The sequence below is a fragment of the Cottoperca gobio genome, chromosome 6 (assembly GCF_900634415.1).
Source record: "Cottoperca gobio chromosome 6, fCotGob3.1, whole genome shotgun sequence".
NCBI classification, from domain to species: domain Eukaryota; kingdom Metazoa; phylum Chordata; class Actinopteri; order Perciformes; family Bovichtidae; genus Cottoperca; species Cottoperca gobio.
Window position 1 is genome coordinate 12,773,438 of NC_041360.1, and position 22,169 is coordinate 12,795,606.

Consider the following 22,169-nt stretch of genomic DNA (forward strand, 5'->3'; position numbering starts at 1 on the left):
ATCATTTTAATTTATTGTCAACAAATAAAATATAAATAGACCGAAGTATATTTTAAAATCTGATAATGGTGAGAAAGCACTCCTATATTTACAGGTCCACTGAAATGCACAACTGACATTTTTTATAGCAGTGTTTGAAATAATAAAAAATAAGTATATTTCCTGATATATGTAACGATTTAGCAAACTAAAGAAATTAATATGTTCCACTTCATAACGTCGCCAAAAATGTAACTAAGTTTTGTTTGTGGGCTGCAACTAACGATTATTTTTGTTCATCTGTTGGTTATTTTCTTGATTAATGAATTGGTCGTTTAGTCTATAACTTGTGATAATGGCTGTCAGTCACAAAGCCCAAGATAATTTCATCAAATATCTTCATTTGTCGGACCAGAAGTCCTAAACCCAAAGAAGGACTAAAGAAAACACCAAAAGAAGTTCAATCATTGTAGCGTTATGTTTAGTTTTTTTTTACAATTTGAGATAACTTAATATAACACCATCATGATTTGATTCCCCAAAAGAAAACCAACGAGCAATAATACAGAATTATCAGCCAGCTCATATTAAACTTGAGATTTAGGTATAATGTATTTGCTGCCTGATGAAGTCCATTAGAATCTAATTGGTTGCTCATAAAACCGTCAGAAAGAGTTTTGTTTTGGGTGTTTTATTTGTTTTAGTTTGACCAGTCCTGCAGGTTTCATGTGACGAGCAGACGGCTGGAAGCTCAATGAGGACGTATGGAGATATGCACAGCGACACCTTCAGTCATGTCAACGGGAAAAGAAAGTTGCTTTGAGTCATACGGTTTCCTCTTTTAAACCGAAGCCTTAATACCACCAACATGTCATATGTAGCGTAACCGTACCCCCCACTCGCACATACACACACACACACACACACACAACTCAATTGGGGCCTTTTCACGGAACAAAAGCAGTACACATCCGTTTGTGTAGTGTGAGTGGAAGAAGCTCTTTTGGTGGCTGCACCTGTCCTATTTTATGAGGCTCTAATAAGCAGATAACAGGATGAAAAAAAGACGTCGTCCACTGAGGGAGATACAGACTCCACCTTCTCCTTATTTGACTGAAATTAATTAGATCCTCCTTTGAGGTCACGGCTTTGCACTAGCCACCATTTAGGCCTCTGAATAGGGTTCTCATTAGTAGGTTGTTAAATTATATTTCTTGTTTCATCTTTTGTTCGACACTAAGGTTATTTACAGACGAGTCAAAAATTATTAAAATGTTATGATGATGCTGGGGTTTTTTATGTTTGTATTTATTTTATTTTTCTAAAGTCCTTTTGACCTGTCACTCATTCCGGCAGCTTTTTTCTTCTCACATGAGTTTGAATGGATGCACAGACCTGTTCTAGCAAAGTATGACCCTGTGCACAGTGTCCCATGTGATGTTGCTGCCACCCTGTCCCACACATGCTCCTAGGTGGCTGCATGGTGTGTGTGTCGGTGTGTGTCGGTGAGTAGCAGCAGCGGCGGCGGCGCCCACGCCTGCGCACTGGTAGAGAAAGTCTTCCTTTGCTATCCATGGTGTGGTGAGTAATTCAGCCATAATCCGCCTTTCTCCTCTCCCCTCTTCTCTCCCCACTCCTCTCCCCCTCTCATGTGGTTCCATTCATATTCTAATCACAGCTTTCGCTTCTCCAGCTCTCAGGCACTCCATCAGAGCCCTCCCAGCCTCGGGCTTTGCACTTTTACTTCCCCCCCTTTGTGACCGTTCCCTCTTCTCAGAGGCACACCAAAAATAAGGTTGCCACAGGGAAAGAGTGAGTGAAAAGCAGTGAGAAGTCCACAAATAAAATCCACATTGGTGCAGTTTTTAGCATGTCTGAATGTTTGTGTGAGCACAAGATATGTCAAATATGTGAAAAAGTTATCGCAAAGATGGATTAATGGTGGAATGAAGTGAGAAACTGACCAAATGTGGCAACAAGTGTCCGTGGGATGTGAAAATGGGAGTTAAAATGAGAAGGAAAGGCAGGAGCGGCGGTTGTGTAGGGATGTATGTTTATATGGAGCTCTGGGGTGTATAAAAACGTATTAAATGCCATAATGGAAGACGGGGAGGCCACAGTGTTAGGACTGCGTAGATCTAAGCCTCTTTTTTTTCGTTGGGAGGGAGCTTTTCTTATTCAAAACAGCCCCACAAAAGACTTCCAGTGAGCCTTGCCACATCCCCATCTGACTTGGGGCCATTCATCAGCCTTCCAAGCCTATCAATGACATGTCCCCATCAGGGCTCCTATAAAATCAGCCCCTTTCCCATGAAACATCAGCAAACATTTTGACGGGTCTGGCTTTCCCCCCGCTGGATTTCTGGAGTCTCTACCCCCCTTTCCTCCCTTATTCCCACCTCCCCCCTTTTCCTCCACCAACACCACCCCTCTCTGGGCGAACCTCAGATCCTCAACATCTCCTGTGACGGGCAGTGGTCACGGAAACACAGAGCGAGACAAGGGGAGAGCCGCTGAGGAGGGGGAAACGTGCACTAAGCCATTTTCTTGGAGGAGCCAGTGTCGTTGATGGGAAGAGGATGCATTGCGGGCTGCTGGAGGAGCCTGATATGGATTCCACAGGTCAGTCCTGTTAATCTCTGCTCGCTTTGCTTTGTCTGGATGTGTTGAGAAAACCAGCTTCTGTTCAGAAACGTTGTGAGTTTCTGCTGCTGCTCTTCTGGAAGTTTAAAACTTTCTCTGCAGTCATTCCGAGGAACTGTCTGGATGCTCGGCTGTTGGTTTTTTACCGTTTATCACCTATTTATTTTATTTCTATTTGCTAAGTTATTTATGAATGAGTGTTTTTGGTCACGAGAGGTGCTGTTGTTTTATGTGTGTCACTTGTCTTCTGATTAAAGAAAAGTCACAGAAAGCAGTAAAGTAGCTCTTAAATCTTTCAGTATTGGCTCGGTCCAGTGGCTTATTGCTGTTTTCAGTTAAACCAGTTTTATCTCTGTGATCATTAGCAGTGGAGGAATAAAAACAGCAAGTGCACATCATGGTGGACTTTAAAGTATTATGCATCAGCTCTTTTTGGCTCACTTTACTGTTGTTGGTTTTTTTGTCCGAGATTGGAAAACTAAAGCGTTTATTTCAACTTCAAAACTGAACTTTACTGAGAATCTATCAGTAAAATATATTTGTATCTTATCTGGTAAGAGTGACTACATTATTTGCTTTTCAGAAACATTAATGATTAATGTCCAATCTGATTAAAGGATTGAAATAAAACAGTTTCAATGTATCTAAATGTGTCACAATTATTAAAGGTGATTAATTGAGTTAAATCATTTTAAGATAATTTACACTTTGTAGTATGCTGGTGCAGTGCTGAGTAGTTTATCCCTGAATGTGTGTTAATAAATGAGTGAACATCCGTTTCACTTGTTGATCAAATTTAATCCAATTATTTAGATCCCCAATTTATCTGTTCCTGTGGCAAATGAAGCTTGAGATCTGAGCCTCTGTGGAGAATTAACTTCACCTCAGTGGAGAATTAACTTCACCTCAGTGGACTCACTTTTTCATTTCCAGGTTGTTGTTCTTTTTTTTTTTTTGGTAGACATGAACAAATGCTGTCGCTAAATGATGAGACTTGTCAGAAGGCCGTCAGTGACGCTGGTACTGTTTTAGTCAAAGTTAAATAGCAAATGCAATTTTTTGTCATTCTGATTGGCATGGAGAGTACTGTTAATCAGTTAGTGATGTTGAAGGTGATGATAATTATAAACGCAGTCATTAAGATCATTAAAGGGTAAACTTCTAATGATAATCTATTTTTTAAAAACACGTTCCATGTCGTGAGTTTTCAGTTTCTGCTCCTGAGCTGCGGTGATGCAGTCCGACCTTTTCTATCAGCACGTGCAGAACATCGAGCTGTAGATTCCTCATCGCCTGTAAACTTCTAAAACTTTTGAATATCTGTGACCTCCTCTGAATCGGCCGTGGGCTGCTCCACCAGGTCGTCCTGCCAGGAGTCTGTCCTAGCAACAGCTGCTGTGGTGATGGTTGTCAGTTCACATGCAGCAAAAAAAGATTTTAATAAATATTATGTGGAGAGTTTTTATTTTGTACTTTATGTGCTGAGTAAACGTCTGAGGTAGTTTTGACTGCCTCACAAGGTTTTTATTCAAACATGATACTTTTTATTCCACTGCTCTGTTCGTTCAGTGAAGGACAAGTTGCTGGTAAAGAAGACGTTGTACTGAAGCTTATTATTATAAAACAAAAATAAAACTCAGAAAATGTTGCATTTAAATGAACAAGAATAATATTAATTATATGCAATGCCCTTATAATTACATTTATCAAATACTGAATAACTTAATCATTTTAAATGGTTTCCACTCTACGTCTCAGGCTGTTTCTACATGAAAGCGTTGATGTTTTGCTGCTGCTCGGTCACAGAAAGCACACCAGTTGAGCTATTTCTAAGTAGAAATTAAAACAGGACAATGGCCTCTATTCCACCAGACTGCCTCAGTAATGTGCACAGGCCCTTTTAAGCGAGTGTGTACGCTCGTAGTCTCCTGGGAACAATGCTGGATTCCTGCCGTCCTGGTGAAAACATCTCAAATAGAGCCATGGCTGCACCGCTGCCCATACAATCGATTGTTGTCAGTTCGCCCTGTCACATTAGTGACATTTAAAGTGTCTTGTATAGGCAGTGATTTGAACTGTTTATGTAAATACACTTGGGCTCTATTCTACTTCAGGACAAAATTAGTTCACTTCAGGATTCTTAAAAAAAAAAAAAATGTATTTACAGTTTCAGTTTCAATGAAAATGAATACAAAGAAATATATAAGTACTGCTGATGTTTTAGCCAAATGACAATTAAAAGACCTTCTAGTACATCTTTAAAAACATGTTTTTTTGACCATATTCATTCAAACGTAAAAATATTTTTTTTTGAGTTGTACTACGAGGCGTTGCATTACAGTTTGTCCAGCTCTGTGATCTGTGGTCCATCATGTCTTTTTTAGAGAGTTGGATTGAAAGATGCCTCAACGAGAGTGAGAGCAAGCGATACTCCAGTCACACGTCTCTGGGGAACATGTCCAACGATGAACGTAAGCAGGACAAACACTGTTACACTAAAACTACTGACTTCACTGTCATTTAACCTAATTCATTACTCTTATAGTTGATGTTTGGTACAATGGATGTCATTTAACCATGACATCTATTGTACTAGCCATGACCAAGTTTTTATTATTGTGTCGGTTTTACAAACTTTCACATCACATTTGTGATGTTTCATTTTATCTGATCCACTTAGTTTTGCCCTAAAATCCTAAATGTGTTGTGTGTTACAGATGAAGAGAAAGAAAACAACAGAGCCTCCAAACCACATTCGACACCGGCTACTCTGGAATGGTAAGTTGTTAAATATAATAAATATATATAAATGTGTTAAATAATGTTTTCCCTCAGTTGTATGTAAAGGGAGAAATAACTAAACAAATCAAGTGTAAATATTGTGAATTAATATAAAAAAAAAGGTTTAGCAAGTCTTCTAAAAAATATTATTTAAGCTTCCACTCTCCATGTGGAACATAAAATATTAATGCTGAATATTAAATCAAGAATTTTCCTTTATCATTTTGTGTTTTATTTTTTTGCATCTGATCAAAAATAATCTGATAAGATTTTATGTTTTATTTGTCCTCACTGGGAAGTTTGATTTGAACTCTGCACTGCTGTTCGACAATAGAGACATCTAACATACACATATCTTACATGCAACAGATCTTTCATGTCCTCCACATGTATACATTACAAACCCCACACATGCCTCCAATTTATATGTGCCTGTCTGATGCACAGCCCTATGACCAATGACACCATTTACTTAATAGCATTCAAAAAGCACATGGATATAATGAATATTTATACTGATTTAAGCTGCACTGTGGGGGGCTGAAACCCAGTGTGAGGAACATGAGTTGGGTCAATGTACCTTTTTAAAGAGAATCATTATTTACATAAATGATACTATAATTAGCCTCTGTAATAATTTCACAGTGCATTTAGAGACTTATATAATATATATATATATATATTAATATTATATTTCAGCGGGATGTTGCAGTAAAAGTTAACAATACCTTTATGTTTGCATCCATAATGATGAGTTTTTGATTTCAGATTGTGTTTTCATTATTAAACCAGAAAGAAAACAGTTTGACCACAGTTTGCATTTGAGTTTCAGAAAGGTAACTAAAATGAGGTTTATATCTTTAAACCAGAAATATACAGAATAACCATTAGTGAATTAATCGGTCTCGAAAGTGCAGTAGTTTCTAAACAAAGTTGAATGTCTGTTATTCCACTGAAAACATTAACAATGATTCAGAAGAAAAGGAAATGTAAGTCAGGTCATCGAGATCATCGCCTGCCGCTCACTGAAACAATACAGTCATGGCTCATAAAACAACAGGACCCGTCTCTTAGTGGCCAATTACATCCCACAAGAATAAAACTCAACATAAGAGGCATTTATTTAGGACGGGGAAAAAGATTACAAAAGCTCAGAAAGGCATAGCAAACATTGAAGTCAACATTATAAAATAAATTAATCTGATAACAACTGAAGAAACTAACAGAGAAGTTGGACATATTTTATTTTAAAAAGCGTAAGTAAAAATGCAGGTGAGGTGGTGGCAGGATTCAATATGTAGTTTGTTAACTCGGGGAAGATCCAGAATCTTTAATCTGTTGCTCATACAAACTTCAGTTTTCTGTTCTGACCATCAGAGAAGTGACCTGATCCAAACTGCAACTGATGAATGGTGATCGTTTCCTCTGGGAAATGTTCATTACATTTAACAGGGCTCCTCCTGCTATGAAAACATCTGATTCATTGCTGAGGGATTTGTACTAAACATTTGAAAAACAGTGAATACGCCATTTCTCAAATATGGCTGCCAAGTTATAGTCATTAATCACTACAGACCGATTAGCACTATTTTTGCAGGATGTATTTTTATCTGCCGTTTGAATTTTAAAAGAGACAGATGATGTGTTAGGGGCTGTCTTTACTGATCACATTTTTTTGTTTTAAAGCTATCAAAACCATAAATGAATCTAATTGAATTACCTAAATAGGCAAATGTGCCACAAAACAGGTAAAAATCTAAACTCAAACAGGAAACATTGTGTTTGCTTGGTTGATAAGAAATCAGAAATCCCTGTAATGATGCTGGTGTACCTCAAGGCTCACATTTGGGTCTGTTCCTATTTAATTATTGGACCTTTTGTTGTTACTTGTAAGTTGTACGCAGACAATGTGATTAAATATGTGTTTGACGATCAGTATTTCCAGCTTTAAAACTGTGTTGAGGGATTTCTTTTGTTCGCAAATGGATGATCAAATGGTTTACAGTTAAGACAAAGGAAAAAGGAAAATAAAATCCATAGCATTCACTGAGACTTTGAAGTTGTAAATCAGTGCTAGAATTTATTTCCCACACATAAATTACTGTAACTAAGTAATCTGTTAAGACTGCACTAAAGCCATACACCGGCTGAAACTTTAACATCATATAATTTAATAAAATAGAATTGTCTTATTTCACTGCATGTATTAATTTAGCTGACATGAACGTCTGAACATTTACACAGTAAGTTACCGCTCATTCTTCACCATTTTTACCAAAAGATGCCACGATCATAAGAGGCCTGTTTAAAGTTATAACTAATGCATTCAAATGAACAATGCTCAAACTTCCTTATTTGATTTTTTTTTTGTGCACTGACGACTCCTAATTGTCATCCGCAGGCTAGAAGAGAACTATGAGATAGCTGAAGGTGTGTGTATCCCCCGAAGTGCCCTCTACATGCATTACCTAGACTTCAGTGAAAAAAACGACACGCAGCCTGTGAATGCGGCCAGCTTTGGAAAGGTAATATTCAAACATCAGTGGAGATGAAGGAACTGCTCATCATTCCCACACATGAAACTACATCTGTAGTCTTTTTAATGTGTAAATACATTTATACATGCACTGTAAGTTTAAAGTAATTAGAGCAAAAATGACTCAACAGAAGAAGATGCAAAACAACACTCAGATGTCTTACAAAAGCGATAATCTCATGCACTAAATCAGCCGTGAGCATTAGTGTGACCATTTCATGCCTGGGTTGGTTTTGTGCTGCAGCTCTGGCTGCTGTTGAAGTAATATCAACTGCAGCTCAGTGTGAAGCGAGCAAAGCTCTGCGGTCGCTCACTGAACACATAATCTCGAGCCAAAGGAGATGTGCTTTCGTCTGTTCCCACAACCCCAAGAAGTTCCTCAGCCTTCCTACCCCCAGCCATCCCCGGTACCCTGGACTCCGGCCCCAACCCCCAACCCGGCCCACCCCCGCCCCTCCACAGCTCCTGTCGGAAGATATTGAAAAAGAGAAGGGGCCTGGATTAATGTGTAATTAAAGGAAATTTGGAAGGGTGAGATGTTGCGGAATGTTAGATCAGTGGCTGGAGCAGTGTGGGGTGTCCTTTAGGAAGGCTTCATTGATTCAGGACAAAAAAACGAGAGAGGGCCCGGACTGCCTCCCTGTCTGCTCATTTATCAAGCGGGGCCTGACAGAAACTTCACAGCTTGGCCTCTTTTTTCATCCTACACAATGGAGAGCTACACTGTTTGCTAAAGTTTCTGCACCAGGAGCTGGACCAAGCAGCCAATCTCTTTGGACAAAAAGAGAGGAAAGGAAGAAGGAGGGAGTGCAGAAGGAGAGAGGATGGGTGGATGGACAGATGAGGGGAGACTGTTGATATAGGGAAAAAAGTAATACCCCTGGATGTCATAAATGGATGGTTCTCAAAGCTTTTTTTGTCCTCACAGACCTCCCTGTGGATACAGCTTTGAGACTTTCATGTTGTTCTCCTGACAAACGTTATTAAGCACTTTCCCCTACCGTTTTCTGAAAAATACACAAGTTGGTATTTTTTCATAGTCGGTTCTTTGCGTCACCTGTTTCCACTTTCTTGTCTTTTTATCTTAATTTTCATGAATTACTGTGAAATTCTGGGATAAATTTGATATAACGTCAAACAAAGTTCAAGCTCTCACTCTTTAGTTACAGCACACTGAATAAAGTTTTCTCTTCTACACTGAACAGATCATAAGGCAACAGTTTCCAGCATTAACTACCAGAAGACTGGGGACAAGAGGGCAGTCTAAGTAAGTTGGTTTTATTTCATAAACTACCGACATAGTACACACTTATTCACAAACCCTCTCCCCAAAAAACTAAAGACAAACTCAATAAAACATGGAGCATGGAGCACTTGCAGAAACAAGAATACAAAATGAAACAAACTATTAACAGTATACAACACAAACCAACTGTTAAGTTAAGATTTTAACACTTAAAGTTCAAATAACTGAATTACATTGTGGTCCTGAGGTCAAAATAATAAAAAAATAAAATATTTTACTAGAAGAAAATCTTAAAGCATTCATCACATTTAATATTAGTAAAGATGTGAAGTTGTAGACTACATGTTTGGATAAGATTTAGTTCTTTCAAATGATATAAAACAAATACAAAATTGGAGAGAAACATCTAATCTGATGAAACTAACTATTCAACAAATTCATAAAAAATCCTAACAAATGTATGTATGTGTATATATTTATTTTTTATAAAATGCGTTATTTTAATTATTTTACTTAAGTTTTTCTTTCACAGTTTTCTATATCTATAGTTTTAGACGTTTGTTCTTAAAAGATGTTATTCACCCGTTCACTCTCCTTAGGTACCACTACTACGGCATAGCGGTGAAGGAGTCCTCTCAGTATTATGATGTGATGTACTCCAAAAAGGGAGCGGCGTGGGTGAACGAGACGGGGAAGAAAGAGGTCACGAAGCAGACAGTGGCGTATTCACCACGCTCCAAACTGGGGACGCTCCTGCCAGAGTTTCCAAATGTCAAAGACCTAAATTTGCCCGCCAGCCTGCCAGAAGAGAGGGTAAACAGGAGTGTTAAAAGTCCATCCTTACACCAACCCCCCGCCCCCCCACCCCTCTCCCTGCCATCTCACCATCTCTGCGCCCCCTCTGGCTCCAGCCTTTTATCTGCCTCGGGACCTTCACTGTTCACACTTAGAGAAGGACCTTGAGGATTTATATGCTGGCTCCTCACTAACTCTTAATCTTTTGGGGGAGATAATAAGATCTAGCAATGGACAAAGGACAGGCACTAGCTGTCCGGCTTTTAAAGAGGGGCCATGATTTTAAATGGTTTGTGTTTTGCTGATCTCTAAAGCTCGTTTTATATTACTCCGCTCCAGCCTAGACCTGTAACATGTATTTATTGGTTCACATGCTTTGTACAAGATTTATTCTCTTGTTTTTGTACCACTTTTTGTTTTACTTTCCCCAAAAGAGAAAATACGGTTAAGTTTGTGAAGCAATTAGATTAATCCTGTGTTGTTCCCAACAGGTGTCAACCTTCATCATGATGTACAGGACGCACTGTCAGAGGATACTGGACACTGTTATTCGAGCCAACTTTGATGAGGTTTTAAACCATTTTATCCATTTCAACTAAATGTTCGATTGTATGTAACTGATTCCTACAGCTTTTAAAAATGTTAAAAGAAGAACTTTTATTTCCTGTAATACTGAATATCGTGATGTGTGTGTGGTACTTTCAGGTGCAAAGCTTCTTGCTGCACTTCTGGCAGGGCATGCCGCCCCACATGCTCCCCGTCCTCGGCTCCACCACCGTGGTGAACATAGTCGGTGTTTGCGACTCCATCCTCTACAAGGCCATCTCCGGGGTGCTGATGCCCACCGTCCTGCAAGCACTGCCTGACAGGTGAGAACCTGTTGTGTAACCTTCATTTTTTACCATTTTCTTATCTGTTGTTACTAAAACTGTATAGGACGGTATATTTTACTGCTCTGTGTAAATTCCTGCTGCTGCATTAACAGCAGTGGTTATCATTTAGTCGAGTGAATAAAGCCGTTTACCAAACGTTAGACTGCCTTGCAAGTCTTTTCTTATTATTAATACCCTTTATTTTAAAGGTGTATGGACTTCTTACGATACTATACTTTTCACTATATTATACAGCTGTAGAAGCAGCATGATTTGAGAGTTTTATTGTTTAAAACAAATTGTTTGTGCAGTGCCATCACTGCGTGCAGACCATCCCTAATACATTCAAAATGAAGTGAAAGGGTTTGCTGTGGGGCTGAAGTCCATTTCTCAGTTAGTTGTTTGACAAAATCAACTTATCATCAAATAGTTTCTCAGAGAAAAGCAACATAAATATGTGCTTTTCTCTGTCACATGTCACAAACTAAATATCTTTGAGTGTGAAATTACATTTTTGTGATCGGAAGCAGTATTTTGACTCAATTTCCACTTACTGGTCTTTAGCTTTGTCATTCTTCCTCATCAGTTTGAGGTTATTTACATTTTAAGAGTTTAAGAGAATATAAATGGTGATTATGAACGGTGTCTAAGGTATTAATTGTGTTTCTGTTTTCTCTCATCCACACAGTTTGACTCAGGTTATTCGAAAATTTGCCAAACAGCTTGATGAGTGGCTAAAAATAGCACTTCACGACCTTCCTGAAAACCTGAGGAATATCAAATTTGAATGTAATTATAAAATCCAGAACTCGTCATAATGGTTTACTTATTTTTAAAGAGAAATTTTACACGATGTCACTGACAGGACTAACCATATTCTTCTCCCTTTTTTGTTTTCAGTATCCAGGAGATTTTCTCAGATTCTAAGGCGGCAAACATCATTAAACCATCTATGCCAGGTGCGTATTGTGGTCTGAATGTTTTTTAATAAAATCCATATGAACAAACACAGCTGATAAGGGATATGGGAATGTTCGTGTTAGTAATATTGTCGATGTATCTGTCCCCAGGCATCTCGGACTGTGATAAACAGTGCTGACATCACCTTTCAAATGCTGGAGGACTGGAGGAATGTGGACTTGAACAGCATCACCAAGCAGACACTTTACACCATGGAGGACTCACAAGAGGAGCACAGGCAGCTTATTATCCACTGTAAGTCCATGCTTTTAAACTGAGTCCACTCTAACGCACCCAGCCAGACAGAGAATTACACTTTACTGCCACACAAATGGCACACAGAGGGACAATCATTCCCACGACCAGCAGACTCAAAGCATTAAAGATGGAGACCAAAAGGTTAAACAAGTTTGCTCTCCTCTGAAACACCCTGCCGAGCATCTCCAATTCACTCCAGCCTCCCTCCTCTGATTCAGTCCTGAAGGGGTCGGAGGTCACAGATACGTGGAAGTCGTTGAATAAAGATGCCAAATTTCTCAGTTTTCATGTGATGTAAAATACCATGTGACCTGACGTTGTCCCTCCTGTCACAGTGTATCAGGAGTTTGACCGTCTATTGGAGGAGCAGTCTCCGATTGAGGCGTACATCGAGTGGCTGGACTCAATGGTGGACCGCTGTGTCGTCAAGGTCAGACCAACTCATTTCATTTCGGGAAAATATGGGTTTAAACCTGGTCGGACTCAGCATTTTTGAATAAAGTATCTGTTCTTTGTTCAAGTTGCACCAATAAAGTTAATACATGTTCCATGTTTGATGCTGAGAGGTCAATTTTAGCTAAATGTTTCAAGTGTTTGCGCAGCAGAAGTCTGATTATTTAGCCTTAAAAAGATACCTGCGGCTGAAAGCCACCCTTCTCTGCGTGTCTTTCTTGCACAGAGGCACTTATATTGAAATCCTCCCAGTTAATGATGTCTTCAAGCTTCCCATTTGCGGCCATTATGTGCCAGATATGGGCTTGTAAAATTCGGTCGCCCGGGCAACGTCTTGGACTGCCCAGACAATAGTTCAATAGGAAGGCGTGTCCCTGAGGGCAAATTAAATAGTTGACTTGTTGACATGTTTTTCGTTCCTGAGGGTTAAGCCCCAATGTGGACCCAGGGGTTAATTCTACCCGGCATCTCAACCCTTCCCCCTCTTTTCTCATGGAAATGTTTTCTCTAGGTGGCAGGGAAGAGGCCCGGGTGCCTGAAGAAGGTGGCCCAACAGTTCCTGCTGATGTGGTCGTGTTTTGGTACCAGAGTCATCCGGGATATGACCCTCCACAGCGCGCCCAGCTTTGGTGAGCTCCTAATGCTTTGTCATCATTTCTTAATGCAACAGAGAGCTGGAAATACACAACTGTGACAGTGCTTCATTAATATACAGAACAGTTAGTTGTTGTAGCCCATACCACGGAGACACAGAAGATACCAAAGATCTCAGTGGTGAAACATTAGTCAGACAACAACATAACTTCTTACATTGCAAAAAAAGAGCTTTGTCTTCTGTCCCGGGCTTTACTGAAATAATTCTGGCACAATGAAGGCTCCCTTTTTAAAACGCAACACCATCCGTCCAGAAGAGCTCATCAGAAATTGGCATTTTACCATAAATGTGTAGCCCCTAAATCATAAGTTTATACTACGTTTAGTATTATGGGAAATAAAATATGAAAGTGACTTCAATTCAAATCACATAACAAACAAAGTATTCTTCAAGGAAAACATTAAACCTGCCCGTTTCTGTAGCTTCCATATCTATAGCTTTCTATAGCTATATGCTATAGCCTGCTTCACATAATAATTGAGTTGATTTTCATGAGGCAATATGTTTGTAATTTAGATTATGCTAAACATTAATGGACCAGCTTTCCCTTTACATAAGGAATCATTTGTGCTTTGCATCATGAATATTTCACACGTTAAACAAAAACAAAACAAAAGATTAAATTTCACTAATGCAGGAAAGTCCATGTAAAAGTTCCAGTTATAAAGATCTTACTGGTACAGACAGGTTAACACAGAAAATGACTACTGAACTTAAAGTGGTGCACATTTTTAAACTCCATGCAGTGCAACCAAATAAGCATTTCTCGATGTCTCTCTACTGTATGTATCTCAAGCATAAAATGAGAAGAGAGGAGAAACAAGTGACATGTCTGCTACTAGGTAGATTGTTGTGCGCCACCAAGGTTTGCAATAAGAGAAGAGTTGTAAAAATGAAAGAAAAGAAAATGTCTTCTCGTCCCTCTGCTTGGCCCTGTCTGTGAATATCAAAGACACAGCTGGTTGCAGTGTTTTGATAAAGCAGGTCTCTGTGCACAAACAGCTAATTAACAAAAGCCGCCCCTCCCCTCTCCCGAAGTGTTTGCCTGTCTTTTCCATTTTATGACCGGTCAGTATTACACCCCGCTCCCTTGAATAGCCAAGTGTTTATTATGCACACGGCGGCAGCAGCAACCCGCACAATGACACAATTGTGACACTCCCTCACATGCCACAGTCTCATCTTCCGTGCGACCCTGGGGTCAGCTGACATATTTCTGGCACTGACTCGGTACACGGAAACAAGCGCACTCGCTTCTTTTTAATAACAGCGGCCCTCCTGTCAGTCTGCAGGATGTGAAGTCATCCCTCAGATGCTTTTAGAAACGCTTCAGTCGTTACGGTCATCATCATTTATGTCCCTCATAGAGCTGCAACGATTAGCCGAATAATCGATGAGTCCATCGACAGATTATAGTTATGTTCCATGCAAAAATAGCAGAAAATGCAGTTTTCAGACATTTAAATATGGACATTTCATATTTTATATCATATTAAACTAATATCTTTGGGTTCTGTACTGAAAGAGCAACAAACTCAAATCATTTATCATCTGACATTTTATAGATCAAACAATAAATCAACTAAATGATAGTGAATAAAAACATTAACGACCTTTTGGGTTTTTTTCAACAACTGAGTCTCACTGTCAGCATGTTTTTACACATAACTTTTTTACTAATAACTTCCATATTACCTCTGAGTCGTCTTCTTCCTCGATATATAACGCATCCTGTCTATCTGCAGGGTCCTTCCACCTGATCCACCTCATGTTCGATGATTATGTGCTTTACCTGCTGGAGTCCCTGCACTGCCAGGAGAGAGCCAACGACCTCCTGAGGGCCATGAAGGCAGAGGGCAGCACAGGTGAGACCGCTACCTGGACGTCCAATCGATATTTAATGACAGTACAGCTGCAGTCTTGTATAGTAGTAGAATAAGAAGATTTAATCACTGGAAGTCATTTTTTGTTAATTGTTAAAGAGCTTTTTCAATCTTTACATAATGTAGGATAGAAAAAACGGCAGTAAACTCTTTAATGTAGGCAGAAAACAAAATAAGAATCAAATTAAAGAAAAGATTAGAATAAGAAGGGCGTCGACTAGGAAATAAAAACATGGGGGGTGTAGCTGGGAAGAACAGGTGGTTTTGAGGGCATTTTGTATTTGATCTGGAAGTAACTGCATATTTTATTGTTGCATTATGTGTGTTCCTCTCTTGGCATCTTTAGCAGAGAGAGAGGAGGAATTCCCGGTGAAAGAAACCACCCCCACCTCCCCGTCTCCAGGATCTTACTCTCCCGCTCGGTCTGTCCACTCTGTGGGCGTTTCCTCGGCCAGCTCCCCCACAGCAGCCGTGTCCCCAGAGTACACCGGAGTCCCCACCACCACAGGTGAGACAGGCCTCACAGTCACACGCAGACATCTTCTCACCGCACATAGTTTCTTTGAGCCAACACATTTTCTTTGTGTCCATATATGTGTCTACCAGGCGCTGTTCAGTCATATACCTGGTCCCTTACATACACAGTGACAACAGCCGGCGGCTCCACTCCAGAGGCCGGACAGCAGCTGTCCTGCATGAGGAACAGCCCTCCAGTCCCACCTCCATCCTCCACCCAGCGGATGCCTGTCTACAGAGAGGAGCACGGGTAATTATGATGATGTTAGTATTCATAAATTCATTTTCATTTTGTTGGAGAATTTCTTTAATTTGTTTTGACTTGCCTACTCCGTTCTAGGTATACTGGTAGCTACAACTATGGCAGCTACGCAAACCAGCATCCTCACTCCATCCAGAGCCAGTATCCCAGTCTGGCCCATGAGCCAGCGATCCCAGCCCCCCTCCACTACTCCGCCTATCACCGGTCTTCTGCACAGGTCAGTCCCAGGCACCCAAGAACAGGGGCATTTCAAATGAACGTCAAACAATTGTGTACCAAAGTATTATTAGCAAAATTGAATCAAACATTCAAAAGTAAAGAGATAGAAAGAAACTTTATTAATTCCAAGGGAAATTAAGGCATCCAGTAGTTTAAACAAAACAATAATACACAAAGGAATAAAGGAAAAAAAACATAAGAATTAGATATAAAAACAGCAGTGAAGTAATAGTCTAGGCACCAGAAAGCTGAGTATTTACTAATGGAGGTATTACAAATGTAAGGTGATTTAAGAAATAATTAAATAATAGAATCAGTGCAAGAATAATGATTACTATGGATGATATAAAATACTAATTTAATTTTTTTTTATTAATATTTACCTCTGAAATGTAGTGGAGTATAAGTATAAATGGAAATTCTTAAATTAAGTACAAGTAACTCAAAATTGTAGTTGTGACTTTTCTCCGACGAGAACAGCGTCCAGATTAAATTGCAGATTTTGCTGATGTCCACAGAGAGATGAAACTCCATGTCACATTAGTAAATAACAAAAATAAAATGGATATGACGTCTGCAATAATGTGTGTGAATATGAGTTTGTGTTTATCCAAACTGTAACTAATAGGTAAACTATATCCATCCAAAGAGCATGTACAACATGTACATACATATGATGATATTAATTGATGATGTGTGGGGATGCTTTGCACAGAAGTAAAGTAAATAGAAAATTAAAATTAGAGAGGAAAGGTTGTTGTTGAGATGGAGTCGCTGGTAACTCTTTCGATGGTAATTTCCCATCAAGGGCCCTCCAGCCTCCACTGCCTTTATAGTGGGAGGAGATCAGCTGGGCCTCAGCGGTCGCAGTGTTTCTAAAAGTCCCCGAATCACCCTCTCCACACAGCGGAAGCAGACAGTGAAAGGTGGCTCGGACGGGGCCAAGAGGGGCCCTGCTCTGTTGCTCCTCTTTCCAGTTCTCAATAGTCTCTTCATCTGTTTGAGCCAGTAGCCACAGAGCACGGCAAAAGGGGCGTTTATTAAAATATTGTTATTCAATGGTCTCTTTTCTGCTTGTGAACAAGAGGCAGCTGAGCCGTCTGTTCTGCTCTCTGACCTGCACTGACTGTCTTTTTCCATGCCGTGATCCCTCATAATGGAATCGACTGTCGTGTTTATATTTAGTGAGAAAAGGGAAAAGGGTCCTACTTCCACTTTTAAGCCTGTCTGAACTTAAATCGGGCACAATGCCTTTGCTTTGTGAGTGTGAGAGGTTGGGGATGAAGCTGAGACAAACACAAAACCTTGTCGGATCCCCATCTGTTCAAAATACGTTTGTCAATAGGCAGATTAGTCAGAGCTGTTTGGGTTCTGTCACCAAAGGCAACAAAAATAACACCGGAAAACCACTTTTTCAGCTGAGCTGCTGTCTAATTTTCTCAAGTGGCTTAATTTTCTATTTTGACCACTGGTGCAACTTGTGAAGCAATTTCCCCTTACAGGAAATTACCATTAGCAGGGTCAGTTCACACCCAACGCTACAGGGCTAACACAGCATCAAATATGATATCAGTAGGGCGATAGCTACCCTTGAGAACACTGAGGTCATGTCCTTTGTACATGTTCTGGGTATGTGTTGGTTTCAGCAACCTGGCGTGGGTTTATATAGTACAATTATAAAGTTACACATGCTCGGTATATTATAGGCTGAATCAGAACTGTCTACTTTGAGCCCTATTAGTAAATTAGGATTCAGTATTCCTGGCAGCATTTTGACCTTTATTAAAGAAATAATCTTTGGCTATTTCTTCCCTTGTAGAGGATAGCGGTTTCTAGACATCAACAGTTAATTAAAAAAATTCTAAATAATATGAGAAAGCATGGAGTTGATCAGTGCTGCTCAGCAATGAGAGATGTTCAGGTCCAGAATTCTGGGGGAGAAAAACTAATTGAGATTGTCCACTAAAGCTGAATATCTTAATATTCAATTAGACAATTCATTGATTAGTAATCAAGGCAAATTAATGAACATTTAACAGTTCTGCCCTATGAATTAGCTGATTTGATGCTTTTACTTTTCTTTGATAATAATTTTATAAACAAACGAGACAATTATCAGCAGATTGATTGGCAATGAAAATCATCTTTAATTGAGCCTTTATCTAGTCACTGTATATGTTTTGCTTCTCTCAATAGATTACATCGCTGCATCAATATAACGTCTTTCCTCTTCTTCTTCCCTTCCACAGTACCAGCTCAACGGCCAGATGTCTCGAATGGAGCCTTGCTTGATGGGCAGTACTCCTCGGTTGCACCCTGCGCCCGTTGCCCCCCGGTGGCCAGATGTGTCGCCAGCTAATAGCTGTTACACCAGCCCACCTATGCATTCATCCCGCTATGCCACCTCTGGGGATATGTACTCTCCCCTGGGTCCACGCAGGAACTCAGAGTACGAACACTCGCAGCATTTCCCCGGCTTTGCCTACATCAACGGAGAGGCCACAACAGGCTGGGCGAAATAGCCTGCAAACACCGCTCCGGACGGCCGTGTGCAAGCTCCAGGCCTGCCAAACTGGTGGATGCAAAGTCTCTGAACACTTCCATTCAAGTACATCAAGTGGGGAGTACCGTTGCAAGGTAATAGGAATCATGGTATGGACGTACTGACAATTTGAAAAGACTGATGATTGTGGTGTAACTTGTGTGGAGGTTTAATAAAATTTCTTCAACAATTTATCTCACTGCTGGAGGAAAGAAAAGTCAAGTCATATAGATTGAACTTGCAGCAAAATCATTTTATGAGTCCAATGCTGCTGCCAAGCTGTGCCTTTGTTTTAAGGAATGTACACCTCTGTTTCCCTCATCAGCACACAGATAATCCCACCAACAGTTCAGTCGGTCAGTTTTGTCAATGACTGACGGATCAGTGAGCTGTAAGCTGTCACTGACACCAGTACATTCTCAGTGACACCGCTGTTGCCTCTTGTTGCTCAGCACTGTGCAGCATCTTGTTGTGGGCTCTCTGCAGCAGTTTGGTTTGCTGCAGGATGTGGATGAACTGTACTGCCTTAACGTTCTTTTGGGACACCAGTTACATACAGTGGCACAGAGCCAAACATACAACATCATAAACTCCTTGTTCCACGTGTTAAGGTGTATCAATCTTGGATAGTTTTTTTAATGATTGAATGCTGTGACTCAAAAACAACTGTGCGAGTGTATTCTGTCGCAAGCTTTTTTGCTGTTTTCCTGTGACAATATATATATATATATGTGTGTGTATATATATATATATATATATATATATATATATATATGTATATGTGTATATATATATATATATATATATATATGTGTATATGTATATATGTGTATATATATATATATATATATATATATATATATAGTATGTATTTTCTGTAACTTTGTAACATGGTGTATCCTTTATTTTCTATGTTACAATTGGTACTTTGTTCTCTGTTTTGTATGGTTAGTGAAAGACGCATTAACCTAGGGTTGTGTGTTTTATAATGCACTCAAAGCTACTGAGGACCTATTACCCTATGGGTATTTATAAAAAGGGAAATTATCAAAGTGTACAGTAACATGAAGTCTAGTCACTTTTCTGTAAATAAAAGCACTGGAAACCGTCTGTGGTGACGATTTAAAATCTTTGTCATATTTTCTTCTTTTTCCAAGTCCACAAAAACATTCACAAAAAGGTCCAAATATGAACAAAATGTAATTAAACAAATAGTCGTATCTACTTAATAATAATGAATGACAGCACTGGAGCAACGTCTATGCTTGTTGATCTATTAAGTCCTGCTCTTTTATACTTTCTATGCATGACTATAAGACAACTGTAAAAGCTTTTCATTGAACTGTTTAAGATTAGTTGCCTTATAACTACTGAAGTGATGCCTTTTAAAATGCATCATTCCACTTCCGCCTTCTATGAAATCTCCAGTTTACGTTTTGATGTTGGAAAAGGAAAAACATTTTCTGAAGCCGTCTGAGCTGATTGTTACTTCTCTCTCCATGCAGTGACAACACGGTGGGGGGTTAGGCCAGTAGCACAAGGGCCACACTGCATTTCTATAGAGAGAATGTCCTGCTGTGCTGGGGTCATTGCACCTCAGTCCCGTAACCTTTGACCTCTGACCCCTGCTGAGATTTGTATTTATTGGAACGTAGATCCTCTGTGTTATGGCTCTCCGAAATCCTGCAGAACACAGAGACTTTGAATGCAGAATAACCTGTTAAAAGCAAAAAAGGTGTCAATATCAGCTGAAGACTTCGAAAGAATTGGGATCCTTAGTGTGTGTGTGTGTGTGTGTGTGTGTGTGTGTGTGTGCACGTGTCCGTGTGCATGTGCATGTGCACGAGGACGTCACTGTCAGCTGTGAGAAACATGTCCTGCATGACCAGTAGGTTTAGTCTATGACATCACCGAGACACAAGTACCTCCCATTTATTTTTCTTAAAATAAGTCTCTAACTCATTGACTCAAGCATAATGCTTCTGCAATCTAGAATTTCTTTGTATGAAACTAAAAAAGAAAAGAAAAAGAGGATTTAAAACTGTCAGTGGATTAATAAATACAACTAAATTCCAAAACTGGGGTTCATTCTATTTCATAATAAAATAATTCATGGTCATGAGGGGAAACTGATCTGTGGGAACATCTATTAGGAGGAAAGCAGATACATCTACACTCACAGTTATTGGTTGTTTAGATTCTCCAATCCATGTCTTTGGACTGTTGAAGGCACATTACATGGACAAAAAGAAAACATCCATCCATCCATCCAGCCATCCATCATCTACCGCTTATCTGGGGTCGGGTCGCGGGGGCAGCAGTTCCAGTAAGGAACCCCAAACTTCCCTTCTCCGGGTCACATCTGCCAGCTCCGACTGGGGGATCCCGAGGCGTCCCCGGGCCAGTGAGGAGATATAATCTCTCCACCGAGTCCTTGTTCTTCCCCAACATGCAAACTAAAGTTCAAACCCTGGAGAGCATATATCCTGATCTCATTTAATGGCATGTAAAGTGACACTGTACCAGTAAATCAGTAAGAGGTATGTTTTCCTACAGATTCACATACTGTAAGTGTGTATGAGACCTGCCCAACTGTGTTTTTTCCCCTACACAGACAGATCTGCAGCATTATTCTTCTATTTTCTAAATTCACAAAACAATAAACCATTTCAGATTATTATTATTTTAATATGTGATGCATTACATATGTTACAAAAAACACTATTGGCAACACTCCAGTTTTATGGATAGGTATATATTTTTTATTAAACATGATATTACGGTCTGTCAAGTAAAAATACCTCGGCAACTTTTTCAATACAAAGACATTTTGACAGCAAAAGTGACTGTGGCTACATGAACCTCTGACAGGTGATCATAATAATCCACGACATGAGCCACAGAGGAAATATTTATTTGATATAATTCTCAGATTGATGTGTTGCAAACAATTGACTTGAATTGTAAACCCTGTATTATGATAGTATTGTAGCTCCAGATTATTGCCAATACACAGCCCTAAAATGTACGTTTGTATATTTACATTTATGTATGCATGTGTCCAGATATACCTTCATCCATATATGTAAATGAACAAAAATGAATGTTAATTACGCTAATTAAAGATAACCGGACAAACAGACGAGAGAGAGAGAGAGAGAGAGAGAGAGAGAGAGAGAGAGAGACAAAGTAAGTAAGTAAATAAATATTGATGAAGGAGTTGATGTAGATTAATAATACAAAATGTAAACCAACTAATCAATTGTGATATAAAACATTAAGCTACACAGCAGTATATAAAGTCATTCAAATTAGCCTTACATTATTACATCAATAAATATAACCTTGTAAAATAATATACTGTATATGAATAATGGGTAGGCCTACTTTACTTTTGGTAATTTGAGTATATTTTGATGCTAATACTTTTGTACTTTTACTTTAGTAATATTTTGAATGCGGAACTTTAACCTGTATCAGAATATTTTTACACTGTAGTATTGCTACTTTTACTAAAGTGTATCTATAGTATATAATAAAATATATGAATACTTCTTCCATCCCTGCAT

The 22,169-nt window shown here is 39.3% G+C and overlaps 1 protein-coding gene across 3 annotated transcripts; it reads left to right on the top strand.

Annotated features, from left to right (window-relative positions):
• The first annotated feature begins 2,319 nt into the window (after positions 1-2,319).
• Positions 2,320-19,308, top strand: rfx4 (regulatory factor X, 4). 3 transcript variants are annotated; one of them, XM_029433889.1, is made up of 18 exons: positions 2,320-2,601; positions 5,007-5,093; positions 5,340-5,400; positions 7,805-7,928; positions 9,145-9,206; positions 9,785-9,998; positions 10,472-10,549; positions 10,686-10,849; positions 11,541-11,641; positions 11,753-11,811; positions 11,923-12,067; positions 12,406-12,500; positions 13,035-13,152; positions 14,924-15,043; positions 15,408-15,569; positions 15,668-15,827; positions 15,918-16,056; positions 18,308-19,308. In XM_029433889.1, the coding sequence occupies exons 1-18, from the start codon at positions 2,559-2,561 to the stop codon at positions 18,578-18,580; spliced, it is 2,205 nt and encodes a 734-aa protein (XP_029289749.1). In that variant the 5' UTR covers positions 2,320-2,558; the 3' UTR covers positions 18,581-19,308. The 3 variants fall into 3 exon arrangements, with proteins under 3 accessions (XP_029289749.1, XP_029289751.1, XP_029289750.1); XM_029433891.1 differs by having other exon boundaries at positions 15,707-15,827; XM_029433890.1 differs by having other exon boundaries at positions 15,411-15,569.
• The last annotated feature ends 2,861 nt before the right edge of the window (positions 19,309-22,169 follow it).